This window comes from Limanda limanda, chromosome 13, assembly GCF_963576545.1.
Source record: "Limanda limanda chromosome 13, fLimLim1.1, whole genome shotgun sequence".
NCBI classification, from domain to species: domain Eukaryota; kingdom Metazoa; phylum Chordata; class Actinopteri; order Pleuronectiformes; family Pleuronectidae; genus Limanda; species Limanda limanda.
In genome coordinates this window covers 13,829,914-13,847,315 of record NC_083648.1, presented here as the reverse complement: position 1 = coordinate 13,847,315, position 17,402 = coordinate 13,829,914, and the positions used below count along the sequence as shown (strand labels likewise).

Genomic DNA, 17,402 nt, shown 5'->3' with positions numbered 1-17,402 from the left:
GTGAGATCGCCTCTGACGGCGTTTTTAAGATCATCTCCGATCTGTGTTACTGCTTGTTCTCTCTCTCTCTCTCTCTCTCTCTCTGTTGTTCTTTCACATCCGCCGACACACACATCCTCAAACACACACACACACACAGTCACCTTATACATAGCCATTCTGATACCCAGGGCCACTGAACGCACCTCGACGCCGTTCGGCTCTAGAGCTAAACAAAGACAAAGAACCCCATTTTTCCTCTCTCAGCCTTTGTCTCACGAGTGTTTGAGTCGGCCATCTTTGACCATCTTGGCTCTAAGCCCTCGACGCCATTCGGCTAAAGCTAAGATAAAGAATTCCTTTGTTCTCACTCAGCCTTTGTCTCACGTGGGTTCAAGTCGGCCATCTTTGATCAGTCTGATTCTAAGCCACGTGGTCCGGCGGCGATCGACTGTAATACACATCGAGGCCTGCTTCCATTCAGGACTCTAAACTTCTTAGGCGACTCCGCCATCTTGAGTTGTAGTTCTGGCTTATTACATCACCGATTTTGTAGTCAACCACCAGGGTTAAGCCGGCCCTCTTAAGACTCGTGAGTCATCGACCCCCCTTCTTCCTCTCTCTCTCCCACACACAGACACACACACACACACACACACACACATACTCACACACACACATACACATACCAACACAGCTTTATCAGAAGTATTGCAGTGTGATATATTGTGGTGAATGTGATGTGGCTGTATTGTGTATAGCGGATTGTGTTAAGTGAAGAATCATTTTGAACAACATTGACTTTTATATCTTTTTAATAAATCCTCTTTTATACTTAAAGTATTTGGATCTTGTGATTATTTGTGCATGATATTGTGAACACAGTTGGATAACTATAGCCAGTGCTCGAACTCAAGCCTTCACCGTTAATTATATAATCCTTAATATCAAATATTGAGATTATCAATTTAATTTTATCAGATGAGACTGATATTTATAGACTAAGTTGTTGGTCCCTGTTTACCAGGGTGGTGCCCTCTTCGAGTATTAATATAGATAGTATTATTCTTAAATTGATAATTTTATTGTTTTGATTAATTATTTCATTATTCTTGGTTGATAACCTTAACATTGTTAATTGATAGCTTGTACTTTCTAATTGATAATTACTTGTTTTTCATTAATAGTTGTTATTCATTGATTATTCTTAGGTTTTTCATTGATTATTTAATTATTCTTAATTGATAAACTTTATTATTCTCAAATTAATGATTTAATAATTCTTAATTGTTAAACTTCCTTATTTACTCATTAATAGTTTTATTGTTATTTGATTACTGATCATCTTCAATTAATAATGTAATTATTTTTAGATAAATAATCTTTATTGTTTCAATAATCATATTCCATGATTATTGATAATTAGCCAACATCGAGTCACCCTTCTATTGCACAACACAACTCTAGAATGACAATAATTACGAAATATCTTATTTTCAAGACATCTATGAAAAGAAACTGAGCAGTGGTGGTGTCTGTTTAACTGAGGATTATGTATCAGTGGTCACATCAGGTTTGATTGTCTTATTTATTTCAATATTTATCTTTTTCTGGGATTAATAAAAAACATAAATGCTTCATTCAATATGTTCTCAGAGTCAACGGAAAGCCAATGAGCTGTCTAACTCTACAGCCCCATAGTGCTAATTGCCCTTCTCCCTTATCTTGTTTATTAATTGATATTTTAGTGGCGGCAGGATAGGAGAAATAAGTAACTGAATGAATGATGAATCACTCTCCCTTTTTCCTGTTTGCTATTCAACCTGCTGAGTCATTTCTAGGTTAAAGAAAACGTAATGCAGCATCTACAAAGCCTTTTTCTAGGTTAATCCAACATCGGAATTACTCTTTGATGTAGACCCTACAGTATGACCTTTGAATTTCCTATCACGCAAGCAAAGAAAAAGATATAGATGGTGGGAATGCAAATGGGTTAGGGTTAGGGTAAGATCATATCAGTTTTCTGTAATTTTCTCCTCACCAGGACCTGCTAGACCTGAAGACACGATTTGACCGTTTCCTCCTCGAGTCATTCAACAATGACAGACTCTTCAAACAAACCATAGCTGGCGACTTTGAGTATTTCCTCAAATTCTATTCTCGCTCTCTAGAGTATCTTTCACTCTTCGTCGACGATAAGCTCAAGAAAGGAGTCAGAGGGGAATGTGACTTTCAACGATTTTCTTTTTCTACTTTTACTCCTTCCTCATTCGGCCTTTACTCAACATTCCAAGTTTAGATTCACGACAATAAAGACGTTTGTGGAGGAATAAAACATTTCTGTGTCAAATCCTTTTTTTACTGTTCAACAGGGTTTCTGTGTTTGTTTTTAGGACCAGAATGAATGAAATTTAAGATAAATGTCAAGCAGATGAAGCAGAGAATAATGTTGGAAACACTACAATTGGTACCCATAGTTACCACGGACAAGCTGAGTGAGCTGAGATCGACTGTGACCGAACTGTTTGTAGACGATCGGTAGATTTATTATAACGCGTTAACATCTGCATCACTGAGAAAGAACTGAAACACCTGAAGACAAAACCCTGGAGACAACACCTGGAGACAACACATTGTCTTGAATCTCGTCTCTTGTTATAATTTAATTTAAATAGATTAATTGACTTACTAGCAAGGTGAGATGAGACAGAAACGCGAAGGAGCGAAAATACACTCATCCACAAACCCAATAGCAGCGGGGGCAAGGTTAGGTATAAATGTTTTGATTATTTAATTTTTTTCTATATGGCTAGGCCATTTAGAGATACTGTGCACGGAGGCATCCAAGCAGACAGGATCAAGTAATAATGGGAAGGCCCAATGATAAGCTGATTCTTTTTGGCTTCTCCAAGTGCAAAAAAGGTCAGATGCTGATTCAGCAGTCTTTACATACAATACAACAGTACAACACTTAGCATGTTTACTCCGTCTAACATTGCAACAAGTCCATATCTCGGTGAGCTCTGTTCATTTGTCCTTCATGGTTGAGTGTGTAGAATTTAGTGACATCTAGTGGTGAGGTTGCATGTTGCAGCTGAATGCCCCTCATCTCACCCTCCCCTTCCAAACAAGAGAACCTGTGGTAGGCTTCAGTTACTTAGACTTGAGTTAAAAACTCAAAAGGTCTTTTGTTTGTCCAGTTTGGACCACTGTTAAAAACATGGTAGGATGACTGTAGAAAACATGAGAGGATCTGCTCCCAATGTAAAGATAAAGCATTTAAATATAAAGGGCCCATTCTAGGTTAAAGAAAACGTGGAATAGTAATGCAGGCTCTACAAAGGCTTTTTCTAGGTTAATCAGACATCGGAATTACTCTTTGATGTAGACCCTACAGTAGGACCTTTGATCTTCCTATCATGCAAGCAAAAAAAAAGATATAGATGATGGAAATGCAAATGGATGCTAGCCCACCTTCCAAAAAACTGACCTGTAGGATTTTCACCTGTACGCGTAGCAGTCGACTCCTACAAAATTTCTACATTGATAAAAAAGCAACAGGGAAGAGTTTGAAGAGGGTAAGTGACAGCAACACAGCACACTCACTGACGCAACCCAATTCCCAAAGAGGAGTTCACCGAGTTTCCCTGGCACAGAAAGCTAACACCAGCAGCTGCCTTTCATTTAGTCTTTAAATCAGCTTCGGAACCAGAAACCGACCGGACTTACCATGCCCAACACCACCAAAAGGAAGTTACAAGACTCGCCTGTAAGTATTTCACTGGCTCCATAGACACCAAGACACAAAATGTGATACTCAAAGCATTTTAACTGGTTCAGTGTGTTTAAATTTGTAAAATGTTTGGTTTGACATTGGAGTAATTGGCTGATATGAACTAATGACGACTTAATTTCCCTTCGGGTATGAATAAAGTAATCTATCTATCTAATGTTAGCATATGTAGGAAAACTTCTCCAGTTAGAGACGATCAGACAGTAGCTAGCTGGAAGCACGCCTGGGTGTTAGCGTCCTAAATGTTAGCCAAGTTGCAGTCAGTCTGCGAGTAACATTAGGACAATGATAGTGGTGGGCTGTGTTTTATTACAGCAGTGGTTTGAATCAAGCTGTTATAGACACACTGTCATAAAGTGTTAGCTACAGAGCTAAGACTTGAAGCCATAGTTAACATGTCCAAGGTAACTCCAGAAGTTCATGAACATTTATGGCCATAGCTACCATTGAGGACACGAGGTCTGGAGTGACTTAACTGCCTAAAATTAACTTGTACAAAGCACAAATAGGATGTGCTCCCCTGTTTGATCATCAGCACATTGTGTGTGTGGGGGGGCAGATGGGGAAATGTCATCATGGAAACTCAAGGAGAACAGCAGGGAAACCAAAAGTATGGGGATGCATATTTGATCATTTATATCACATATAATATATATTTTATATTGTTTCAAATCAATCTTCAGTTTGTTTATGGCCCGATTAGCTCCTGGTGAGAGGGAAAAAATAGGACAGACACCGAAACCATCGCTGCAGATGGTAGCTACTGATATCCAATAGTTGCTCTCCAGACATCTTAAACTGTGAATATTTAGATCGGGGAAATCCCCCCAGGAATTCCGGGGATGCTGCCCTTCAGCCTCCAGAAATTGGACCTCAGTATTGCTTAAATCCCAGCTACCGGCCTGTGTACATGTACACAGTCCTGGGCTTTCCCAGGACATACAACCCAAATATTTTTGTTCTTGCCAGCCTTGACATCACTGCCCTCATCTACTTAGCTTGCATGTTGTAAAAAATGATAAACACATCTTCATCTGTGTGCTCACTCGTAGAAGGCGATGGACGACAAGAATGTGGACAAATACTGGGGCGTTCTAAAGAATGCCATCCAGGAGATCCAGAGGAAGAACAACTGTGGGCTAACCTTTGTGGAGCTGCACACGGTTGCCTACATCATGGTGCTCCACAAGCATGGAGAGAAGCTCTACACAGGCCTGAGGGGGGTCATCACTGAGCACCTCATCAACACAGTAAATAGATACATTCTTCTCTAATGCTGCTCTTTTTATGGATAATTTACAGAACACTGTCCATTGAAGGCAAACAATGCACCTAAAGGATAGTTTGATGATGTTAAGTGTATACCTCTTTTATCAAGCATTAAGTTCACAAGTTGACTGTGAGTGACCTATGGTTATCGCATTTACTAACAATTAGGTTCCTCACAATCATCATTGTCGTCCATTGACCTGATCTGATGTGTTTGTATTTTCAGGTCCGGGGAGATGTCCTTAACTCTTTAAATAACAACTTTCTGCAAACACTGAATCAGGCCTGGAATGACCATCAAACGGCCATGGTTATGATCAGAGACATCCTCATGTACATGGTGGGTATGCCTCTTCTTTTATATCACTGAGCAAACTGTATAGTAGTTAAAGATTAGTAACAGTCCCCACCACCACTTTGCAGTGCAAAGTCTTTTTTAATTTACTGGCAAAAAGAACAGATTAGGAGTTTCCCTCATGGGTTGCGTGGCATTGTAAGTGTAGTATGGGGCTCTTCTCTGTTAAAACACAGTTCTGTGCTGTAGAAGAGTAGTCATCATTTTGACCAGCCTTCACCTACATCGTTTTCTGGGCTTTGAATATAAGGTGCTGTTTAATTTGTGGGCCCAACAATGAGCCTTGGTTGTTGAAGGTATTTGTTTAGTTGGAAAACTGGCAGAACTAGTGGATTACTTTAGCCCACAACCAGTCCAATGGGTTTATGAAGTTGTGTGCAACTTAGTAAGTGAGCCTTTGAGATAGAAACTAGTGTAGGTTAAACGATGGCCCAGTAATTGCGGAGAAGACCCAGCTCCCCTGGGGTTGTTTTGTTAAACGGTCTCCTTTTTCCTGTCCTGCTTTAACCCCGGACAGTTCGGCTTTCTGTTGTTTAACTAGGGCAGACTTGCAACCTGCAGCTGTTGTTACCAGGTTGCTGACCGCTAGTGAACAGCGAGACTGATGCAGCAAGTGGGACTTTGTTGTTCTCAAAGTTGCCTCTCTTCAGACTCAGGAGGCATTTATTTATTTGTATAGTAGACTTATATTACTCATCATTTATTATTGTAATTTATAATAACTTTGAGGAATCAGAAATCTCCTCTCATCTTTTGTGTGAATATTGACCAGGTGTAATTTGGAACCAGGTACTATTTGACATGGTGTGGCATGGTAAATATTGTATCTCCCATGCCCCCGTCACAATTTATGCCATCTCGAAGGGATGCATGTAAGTGTGTGTTTTGGGGGAATTATTCAAATACCTGTGTGTCATTTATTTTGTATTTTGTATCTAATAAGAGCTTTGCAACCGGTCAGTGGGATTGTCCAGTTTATAATGAAAGCATTTTATATTAAGCCAATATAAAAAGTAGTTTGCACTGCATAGAATAAAACAATTTTACAATGAAAAAAACAAAGCTTGAATTCATGAATCAAGATGGATAAATACCTTCCAAATAAACTGTCTATTCTTAAATATTTTCATACTCTATTACCTAAATCTCTATAAATACACACATCTATGTGAATGTAATTGAGTCAGATTCAGGCCAGGGTACGTCTTTCTTTCTTCTGTCTTTCTATGCATACAGTGTCTGATGTCCTTTTCGCACCATTCTCTCATCTCCCAGGACCGAATCTATGTTCAACAGAACAATGTGAAGAATGTGTACACCCTTGGCCTCATCATATTCAGACAACAGTTGGCTTGCTACGGCTGCATTCAAGGCCACCTGCGACAGACATTACTGGACATGATCTCACGTGAGAGAAATGGAGAGGTTGTAGAAAGGTATGCAGTTCAAAAGTTTTTTGTAATTATACGCTCTCTCAAGGATTCCTCAGGGTAAGGGACATTATTTTTATATTTAATGATTGCTAATATGGAGGTTTTACCCTCATTCATTACAGGGGTGACATCAAAACTGCCTGCCAGATGCTAATGATTCTGGGCTTGGATGCCAGGTTTGTGTATGCGGAGGACTTTGAGGGCCCTTTCTTAGATATGTCAGCTGAATTCTTCCAGGTGAGTCTGTGGCAGGTTTTTGTGACTCCTCTTTGTTTCTATTAAGAGTCTTTTGTAATTAAACAACATACTATATCTGCTTTTTCAGATGGAGAGCGAAAAGTTCCTTGCTGAAAACAATGCCATTATCTACATAAGGAAGGTAGAGGCCAGACTCAATGAAGAAATTGGGCGAGTCCTGCACTGCTTGGACAAGTCTACAGAAGAGAGCATTGTCAAGGTGGTGGAACGGGAGCTAATTTCCAATCACATGAAGAAAATTGTAGAGATGGAAAACTCGGGCCTCATCCATATGCTCAAGCATGACAAGCTAGATGGTAAAACCCTGGTTTTGTTCTGCATTTAATTCTAGTTTTAAAATGAAAATAAGTTGTTAATGTCTTCCTGTTGCCTTTCTCCTGCATTTTCATCTGGTTTCTCATTGCTTTTCCCACTGTATCCCTCTCAGACCTGGCATGCATGTACAAGCTGTTTACTCGCGTACCAAACGGCCTGAAAACAATGTGTGAGTGTATGAGCTCTTACTTGAGGGAGCAAGGCAAAGCTCTGGTGTCAGAAGAGGGAGAGGGCAATAACCCTGTTGACTATATACAGGTATGTTGATTGAACAATGAGTCCAAAACATTACATTTTTATTGTCAGATGACAAAGATCATATCAGTTTTCTGTATTTTTCTTCTCACCAGGGCCTGCTAGACTTGAAGTCACAATTTGACCATTTCCTCTTCAAGTCATTCAACAATGACAGAGTCTTTAAACAAAGCATAGCTGGCGACTTTGAGTATTTCCTCAATCTCAATTCTCGCTCCCCAGAGTATCTTTCACTCTTCGTCGACGATAAGCTCAAGAAAGGAGTCAGAGGGGTATGTGACTTACAACGATTTTCTTTTTTACGCCCTTCAAGAAATGTAATTGTTAGGCATGTCTTGAATGTTCCTCAACCCCTCTCCGCCCTGTCTTCTTTGATCAGTTAACAGAACAGGATGTGGAGTCCATCCTTGACAAGGCCATGGTGTTGTTTAGGTTCATGCAGGAGAAGGATGTGTTTGAAAGATACTATAAGCAGCACCTGTCTCGCAGGCTGCTCAGCAACAACAGTGTCTCGGACGACTCAGAGAAGAGCATGATCTCTAAACTAAAGGTAAAAGGATGAGAAGCTTTTAGATACACTTTATATGGACATAACTTGTACTTCTCCTCATTATATTGCCCTGTCGGCAGTTTCAAATGACTGATCTCTGTCTTTTACCTCTCGCAGACAGAATGTGGCTGTCAGTTCACCACAAAACTTGAAGGAATGTTCAGAGACATGAGCATCTCCAACATCACCATGGATGAGTTCAGGCAACACATACAAACCACGTCGGTAAGGCAGTTTTTAACATGACACTGCACATTTCATCATATGTTTATGGAGGAAGATCTGAAATAAAGTAACTGAGTCTTAACTCCTTAGCACAGAATGTTACAGAAAGCAAACTGTAGTTGTTTTGTGTGTAACCTCCCTCCTTCTCTCTCTCAGGCATCCTTAAGTGGTGTGGACCTCATCGTTAGAGTCCTCACTACCGGCTACTGGCCCACACAGTCTGCAACCCCAAAATGCACCATCCCCCCTGGTCCTAGACACGCATTTGAAATCTTTAGAAGGTAATACTCCTTTAAGTTCACACATGTTTAATACTACACACACTGGGGGCTCAATATTATTTGATCCTGTCTTTGTTTTCCAGGTTTTACCTCGCTAAGCACAGTGGCAGGCAGCTTAAACTGCAGCACCACATGGGCGGGGCAGACCTCAACACAACCTTCTACGGAGCTGTTAAAAAGGTAGAAGCAAAAGTCAAAATACTGCAGTAATGCTATTGTTTGGTATTATTATTATTAATATTTAGTTGGCTTTCATCAAAACTCACCTTCCTTTCCTCCTCAATTGCAGGAGGATGGTTCCGAAGTGGGTGGGGGAGGCGCCCTGGTGACGGGCTCAAACACCCGCAAGCACATACTGCAGGTTTCCACCTTCCAGATGACTATCCTCATGCTCTTCAACAACAGGGAAAAGTGCACTTTCGAGGTGGGGGGGGCACAGTGAAGCACCTTTATCTGGCTATCATCTCTGTCGTTCTACATGACAGAGTTTAAATCCATCTTTCTTTACAACCTTTTCCCTGCTTCTGTCCTCGTCTGTAGGAGATCCAGCAGGAGACTGATATCCCCGAGCGGGAGCTGGTGCGGGCGTTGCAGTCTCTGGCCTGTGGGAAAACCACACAGAGGGTTCTCACCAAGGAGCCAAAGTCCAAGGAGATTGAAAACAGACACGTGTTTACAGTCAATGATCAATTTACTTCCAAACTGCACAGAGTCAAAATACAGACAGGTGGGCAAAAGGATTGTGGACAACACATTCTATAGAGAGCTGAAGTCTCAGCTACTGTCCACAACTGTCTGTGGCACAAGGTGTTTCTGGTTTGAGGGTTTCATTTCTGGACATCTGAAACCTTATACTGTGGATTTCTTTCTCTCATTACTATTTTGTCGGTTTGGTCATCCTGCCATTTAAAGAAATATGAGCATGTGATAATTATATAAGCATTTGATAATTAAAGTTTCACTAGCATTTATACAGTATTAAATGCACATTTATTTCATAGCATAGCTTTAGATTATAGAACACTTTTGTGTAATATATCAGTGATTGATGCAGAGATAAGAAAATCCTCTGTTCATAAATGTAACAGGGACGTGGGAGTATGATTGAACTGCTACGACTGCTAATATAAAACAGCACATTGAAGGTTTGTCCCCTTTCTTCCTCGATCCTCATCTCTCCTCTGTTTTCTACTTTCTCAGTTGCTGCTAAACAAGGAGAATCAGACCCCGAAAGGAAAGAGACACGGCAGAAATTGGACAATGACAGGAAGCATGAGATAGAGGCAGCCATTGTCCGAATCATGAAGTCCAGGAAGAAGATGCATCACAATGCCCTGGTGGCGGAGGTAAGCTATGCACATGATTGTATGAAGTTGGGTCTGTTAAGCCTTGATTTCACATCTTGTCCTGTTTAAACGCTGCCTTATTCTTACATGTTTCAACTTTGTGTGTTCAGGTGACTCAACAGCTCCGATCACGTTTTCTCCCCAATCCTGTGGTTATCAAGAAGCGTATAGAAGGACTCCTAGAAAGAGAATACTTGACGAGGACGCCAGAGGATCGTAATGAGTACACCTATGTTGCATAGAAGAAAAACTGTCGTTTTGAGGAGAAACCACACCCTCGACCTTGAGATGCATATGGCATCAAAATTAAACATTTAATAAGACTTGCACACTGGCCTGGAGACAACTGACTGACAAAGGGTACCAGGCTCTGTGGTACCCCATCCATGGCCAGCAGGACCTCCAGGGACCCCCACTTGGCTAAATACACACAAGTTTTGTCATGCTTTGTCCTCTAACTGTATTTCCGCCTCTTTATAAAGAGTGTTTTCAGTTTGATTATTATCTTGTGTATCATGTATATCCCTGTGTTTATGTTTGTATATGACTTGACGAGGATATTTGCTGTGTGTGTGTGTTTGCAAAGGTAAATGTAAGGTCATATAGCTCTTTAATCACCTTTTCAGTAGCTATAAAATAAACATATTTCTGTTTCTACAGACACCAAGCTCATTTCCAATAGTTTTCCCATATTTAAAATTTCAGGTATCATAAATGCAGCAGCATGGTCTCAGTCGTTAATGTTTTATGAATTGTTCTGGCATTGTTCATGCAGTATGCTACTTATGATCATATTCATTTAACACAGTCTCAACATTGCAAGTGTTACTTTCCACAGAAAGATTTATAGGCCAAAGCTGAGGACCCTTGTGATAAAGTTCGTTCTGGTGAAGCTTAATTTTTGTTTAAAAAAACAGGCAGAAAAGGTAACTGCTTGTTTCTTTAATACTCTGATACCCTCCATATGTTAATAGAATTGATCAGCAGATGGCGCCATTCGCCCTAGTTTTCCCAGTCCTCCCTGTCGCACTCTGGGTACACGTCTGTTCAGGTTTAAGTTTTCATATGAAGCTCCATTCAACATGGTTTACATAAGCTCATTAGCAGATAAAAATTATAAGGATTAATTTTCATAATGTTAGCCTAACTAAGGTGATAAGAAAAAACCTGTATAATAATATATATTATTTGGAGATCAAGCCCTATTTTGAACTGGAATAATCTCCTGTATCCCAAGTTTGGGGTGAGCAACAAGTCTTCAGTCACCGCTGGCATCATTGCAATCACCACAGAACACAGCAGCAACAGGAAATCCACGTATGTACCAGTATTTACACCACTATCAGAAACGTCATACTGACTTTGATCATATGATGGTGGTGGTGAACAAAACTTTGTTGACTACTAAGCCCATCCAACCCTTTGACTAGGACTACAGAAGGATGCTGTAGCTGCCATTGTCGTGGTGGGGGTCCACTGGTCTGTGTCCTCACGCTGTGTTGGAGTCCAGTAGTTCGTAGACTGTCTGCAAGCTTTAGCCCATCAGTTCTGACCCTCTAAACTGTGGATTTAAAGGGCTTACATGGGGTTAAACCCCCAAGATTGGAGCCCTCAACTGCCTGTTTGAGAGATTATGCTCTTCAGTCTCTTATTTTCACCTCTCTGCCTTGGTGGAAACAGCAGGAAGTGTGAAGAGTGGCTATTAGAGACGTGCCTCAGCTTGACATCTCAAGAGGGAAGAATTTGTAAATGAGTCTCGAGGAGCTTGATTAAATACAACATTGCCTCATGCTGTGCTGCTAAATTCTAGTGAACAAGTGGATACGATTTCGGTGCAAAAAAAAATGCATTTCCTAAATATTGCACGGTGAAGGAAACGGTTGCATAAATTTAAAGCACATGCATGCATACATGAAACCTGGAGTGGTCAGATGCCTGCACATTGTTGGTCAGAGCTAGAACCTTACGCTCCATTTCTCTCTGATGATGTTGAAGCCGTGCTGCATCTTTAATGAGAGTCTGACATCTTTAGTGCCACTGTCTCAGTATCTGTCCTGCCAGTGCCTTCTTCATCATGACCTGCATGGCACTCACGGGGAAAACAGAGAACTCCACCCCACTGAGGTTCACAAGAGTCTGCATGCTATCCTCCATACCCCAATTCGAAGCAGGTGCCATTTATAGTGGCCCCATGTGCAGGTGCCAATCTCTGATATCAGGAAATCACACCATGACAAATATTGTGAGGTAAGGTTCTTCCTACAGTGGCCCGAAGAGCTGAAGGGACTACAATTCAAGAAAAAGATCAAATAGACAAAACACATGTGTCACAAATAGAAAAGTGCTGCTACTGACAACACAACCAAATACTCATGACACAGAACAGAAGTGATAATCAGAAGAACATGTATCTTCTTTACTGTGGTGCTGTTGATCTGAAAATGACATAGATATAGTACATAGTATTTTGTCAGATTGTACCAGACGTGTTTATTCGTTTTTGGTCTCCCCTGGAATCACTTTCATTGTATTTTGAGTTTTTTCCATACATGCTGTAAACTTGATTTTTTCTCTATTTGCAGGTGTTTTCGTAAGTTGAGCATGTTAAGCTCTTAGGGCCACCGTACCTTGCTCTATTATAATGACTCTGTTTGCTCACTGGCATCTAATTGATTGGTATAATGGCTTTTATAGACTCTTCATTAGCCTGTTACAGCAGTGGATCAATGCAACATCATTACATGCATGATTGAACTGACTACCCGGCATCTGCTCCAGGGCACATTGGTTTGTATTTGTAAACAGTCATAATGTCCCACTGCATACAAGAACTGTAACCGAGAGGACTGATTGGCTTATTACATGTTATTGGCTTGTTCGTAAATGATTTAGGGAGATAACGGAGACTTAGAATAAATTTCCGATGTGTTGCTCTCACCCTGAAGTTGAAATATGATATCATTGATAGATAGATAGATAGATAGATAGATAGATAGATAGATAGATAGATAGATAGATAGATAGATAGATAGATAGATAGATAGATAGATAGATAGATAGATAGATAGATAGATAGATAGATAGATAGATAGATAGATAGATAGATAGATAGATAGATAGAGTACTTTATTCATCCCCGAAGGGAAATTAAGTTGTCATAGCAGCCGGTATATTTGAATACAATAAAATACAATACAATAGAAAAAAATAAAAAATATTGAGGTAGAAAGAATAAAAAACAGAAGCACAAGATAAAATAAAATAAAATAGGCAGATAAAGTGCAGTGGCAAGATGATGTTAATAGTACTGATGATATGATGGTAATGTTATTGTTAGACAGTATATAAGAATAGTACAGTATATATAGTATATAATATAACATAATATACATTTATATATGATAGTAATTATACCAATATGAAAGCAGTATATAGTAATAATGGCAGCAACAGTATACATAATAATAGTAAAAGTGATATAATAATAGTAATTATAACATGTACACATGTATTAATATGTGTATATGGACTTATGTTTACAAAGAATATACAGAGAGTATGATATAATATATGATATACAGTAGAGGTATGAATATAAGTATTTGACTATACAATAGGTAATATAATATACTATGAGTGATGAGACATCACACTGGTTTAATGTATTGTATTTAAACAATATTTTTTAAGCAGCTTTTGGATGCAGTAAACTGTATACCTCGGCTAATGTATTCAGACAGTTGAAATGCCTCTCTCCGTGAATGCAGGTCTTTGTGTGTGCACAAGTGTGCGTGAGCTCCAGAGTTGCAGGCGTTGTATCTTATTTCACCTTCCATCCCGTCCCCGAGGGAGTGTCCTCCGCTGTTCACAAAACAAAGTGCCGCCGCACACAAAAGGTGGGAAACATGTGTTTAACCCAATTAACCCCTGAGATTCCCTCAGTGTCTGGGTTCATTGAACTCTGATGGGACTTAACAACTTCCTTTGAGGTCGCACACATGGGCCGTGCGCTGAGGTCAGAGCGGCGTCTTTGTGTGCACGGGCATGTTTGTTGTGTGTGCATGCGCTGCATTGGGTCTGGATGGAGTGACTTGCTTTGTGCATGACCAGTCGACCACGTCCCTCACAATAGGCAGACAAATGGGGGGTGACTACATTTTGACAGAGCATTGATTTCACCGCAGTGAGATCATAGCATTGGTGTCTTTGTGGCATGTGGCATGTTGTTGTGAGAGGAGTTTTACCTTTTTCGTTCCTCTTTTAATAATCAAATGCAGTCACAGTTGTTCATCCCTCGCCTGCTGAACTCACCAGCTTGTGCTAGCTGCTCTTTTTGGCTTCCCCCTCCCCTTGCTTTACTTTCAACAACCCCATCATCCCGATCTCTCCTCTGAACTAACCACCACATGTTTGTGGAAACTGATCGTGGAGCCCCAGAGTGCGACCTCCCACCCCCAGCGTAATATGTTTCCCAGAGCAAAGTGCGAGACCGAGCCGTAAAAAGTAGGGGGGGGGGGGGGGGGTAGTGAGGGGGCGAGGGTTAAGAGAAATGGAGGGAAGGGTTGATGAAAACAACAGATCTCTGCTCCCTAATCCTTTTGTGTCGGCGGTGTTAATCCATTCCTGGCAAAACCCCAGCTCCGTCACCCTACCTCCACCCCTGCTTCTGCACCGTGTACCCGGCAGTCCCGACGCATAAACAACCGGCAGCACGACTGAAACCAATACTCATCCCCCAGACAGTCGGGGAGACGTGCACAGCAGCCGCAGTAGCCCCCCTCCCCCCCCCCCCACCCCGAACAACAACACACAACTCACGCTCAACTCTGTCAAGATTCAAGATTCAAGATTCAAGATTCAAGATTCAAGATTTTTAATGTCAAATGCACAGAGATAACATGAAGCAGTCGCTGGCAATGAATTACTTGGGTCACAGGCTCTCTTGAAGCAATGCTCAGTAATTTCAACCAAAAGAAATAAAATAGAAATAGTATAAAAATATAATAAATAAGAATATCAATAAAATGGAATATCAAAAATTTAAAATAGGAAATAAAACATATATATCTAAATATATATCTTTACAGATGAAGAGAAGATTAAAACAACAATAGTTCAATTTGTGCAGTAGTGCAAATATTCAAGTATGCTTATTACGGTGCTGGTGCAAATATGCAAATATGCCAGGGTGCAGAAATAAAATAGAAATAGTATAAAATAGAATATCAATAAAATAGAATATCAAAAATTTTAAATAGAAAATAAAACATTTATATCTAAATATATATCTTTACAGATGAAGAGAAGAATAAAACAACAATAGTTCAATTTGTGCAGTAGTGCAAATATTCAAGTATGCTTATTACGGTGCTGGTGCAGATATGCAAATATGCCAGGGTGCTTGTTTGGTGGAGTTATTGCAGTTCGGAGGAGTTTAAAAGTCTTATGGCCTGGGGGATGAATTCATTCCCGGATTTCATTCTGTTCCTCTCTGTGGCCACTAGGAGCAAAATCTCTGTTCTGGATTGCGAGCTTTGTTTGTCTATATGCAAACACATTTTAATCTTGCATCTGCACATTCAATGTGTGTTGGAAATCGCAGAATGCAGTTTTTCCCCCTTTTTTCTGTGTCTTTTGCTCTCCTGCTCGTCACGCTCCCCTTTTTTGATTTTGCTCTGCTTTGTTTTGCCAACTCTACATGTAATGAATGCACTGGAGAGACACACGGTGCACATCCACTGCAAGTGTTGTTGTTGTTGTGTCGTGGTCTTGTTTACGTGCTGTGAGGGAAGAGGGGGGGTGGGGGGTTGGCCGTCATTGAGGGGGGAGCTCAGTCGTTGCTGGGGGAAGAGGAGGTTGTGTCTAATGAGGTCACACCCTGGCAACCCGGTGACTCCTCCCACTCCCCCCCCCCCCACCCCATCTCTCCACTTGTCCCCCTCTGAGTGTGCCCACCCACTCCCCCTCCCCCTACACCCCCCCCTACCCTCTGACAGAGTGAGCTCTCCGTGGTGCTGAAATCAGAAAAACACATTCAGGCTCACAGTCACAGTGCAGCCTGCGAAGCGAAGGCACAGGGGAGACACACGCAAGACGGAAGCATGAAATGACGACCTGGAGCAAGAGACTCGGCTCCGAGTGTTTGTGAAGATGAGTGGAGAGGCGCACGGCGAGAGAGAAGAGCTGTAGTGGAAGGTGGCTCCAGGAGGCAGTGGGCGTGTTCTTCTTGTTGTGATCTATAGTTGGGAAGCCCGGTGTCATCTGCTTAAGCCTGACTATACCAACCTGTGTGGCTGAGCGGGACAGAGGGAGGCAGCAGGGAATGGCATACCTGGAAACACACCACTGCGCTCTACCTTGGTCTCAACCTTCATGAGGATCTCTTTCACCGGTGGGACATTTTCTGCATTTGGACATATTAAGGACAGTCTGTGACAGGCGCGATACAGAGACCGTGAGTGTTTGGGCTGCCACTGCAGGGGGAGTTTGAAGTGTGAATGTGTCAGTGTGTATTTGTGTCCTGCTTGCAGTTGCGGGTGCGGTCTGTTGCAACACTGCGTCTTCCATCCGTCTCCAGAATGTGCATATGTGTGGAGCAGTGAAGCTGACACCTGGCTTGGAGTTTGACAGCATCTGGACTGGAGGGGGTGCATCTCCCTTTTCCGCCCAGGGGAGGGGGCACCGGGCTGGGAACCCAATGGCTCAGCTCCCCTCTAGCACCAGAATCATCCTGGGTCACAGGGACGCCTTCTAGCAAGCCACTCAGTTGGACCATACAATGGATGGAAGTCTATGTGGATTTAAGTGGAATAGTGCACTGGTGCTCCAGCATAGGTCAGAGTTCACTAGCGTGCACTGGACTCATCAGGGGAAGAGAGAAGACACATTGGTTCACAAATCTGAAGGGACACAGCCCCATTGTAAGTATATGCATCATCACACTTGTCGCTATACAACAATGACCCACAAACCCACAAAGAATCATGCCCATGCAAATGTATGCAAATGTATGCAAAAGTTTGTTTTTCTCAACTCAAGACAACATAGAAATGACAAAGCAATGCTGCCAATTGTTGTTTCTGTGTGTGTCTGGAATGACAGATGAACCTTTACTTGGTCATCACACTGCACTGATGTGTGTGTGCATGCACAAGCGCCCACACACGTTAGACACCAGACAATTGGCCTTGCAATCATTTTGACATTGTGTCTCTGCAATATCCACGCTGCCCTTCTCCTGTGACATGGTTGCCTGGAAACATAACCACTGTGCCACTGCCATTTACTTTTAACACAAAGTGCACCTCTGTTTTCTAACTGTTGCAGCCAATGTCAACCGGGGC

The 17,402-nt window shown here is 41.4% G+C and overlaps 1 protein-coding gene across 1 annotated transcript; it reads left to right on the top strand.

The window, feature by feature from the left end:
• The first annotated feature begins 4,830 nt into the window (after nt 1-4,830).
• LOC133018372 (cullin-3-like) lies at nt 4,831-10,301 on the top strand. Its single transcript, XM_061084728.1, has 15 exons — nt 4,831-5,022; nt 5,268-5,381; nt 6,672-6,832; nt 6,952-7,066; nt 7,155-7,383; nt 7,515-7,660; nt 7,753-7,929; nt 8,037-8,207; nt 8,325-8,432; nt 8,589-8,713; nt 8,797-8,893; nt 9,003-9,137; nt 9,254-9,440; nt 9,914-10,059; nt 10,170-10,301. Exons 1-15 carry the CDS (start codon nt 4,831-4,833, stop codon nt 10,299-10,301), a joined length of 2,235 nt encoding a protein of 744 aa, XP_060940711.1.
• Nucleotides 10,302-17,402: the final 7,101 nt, after the last annotated feature.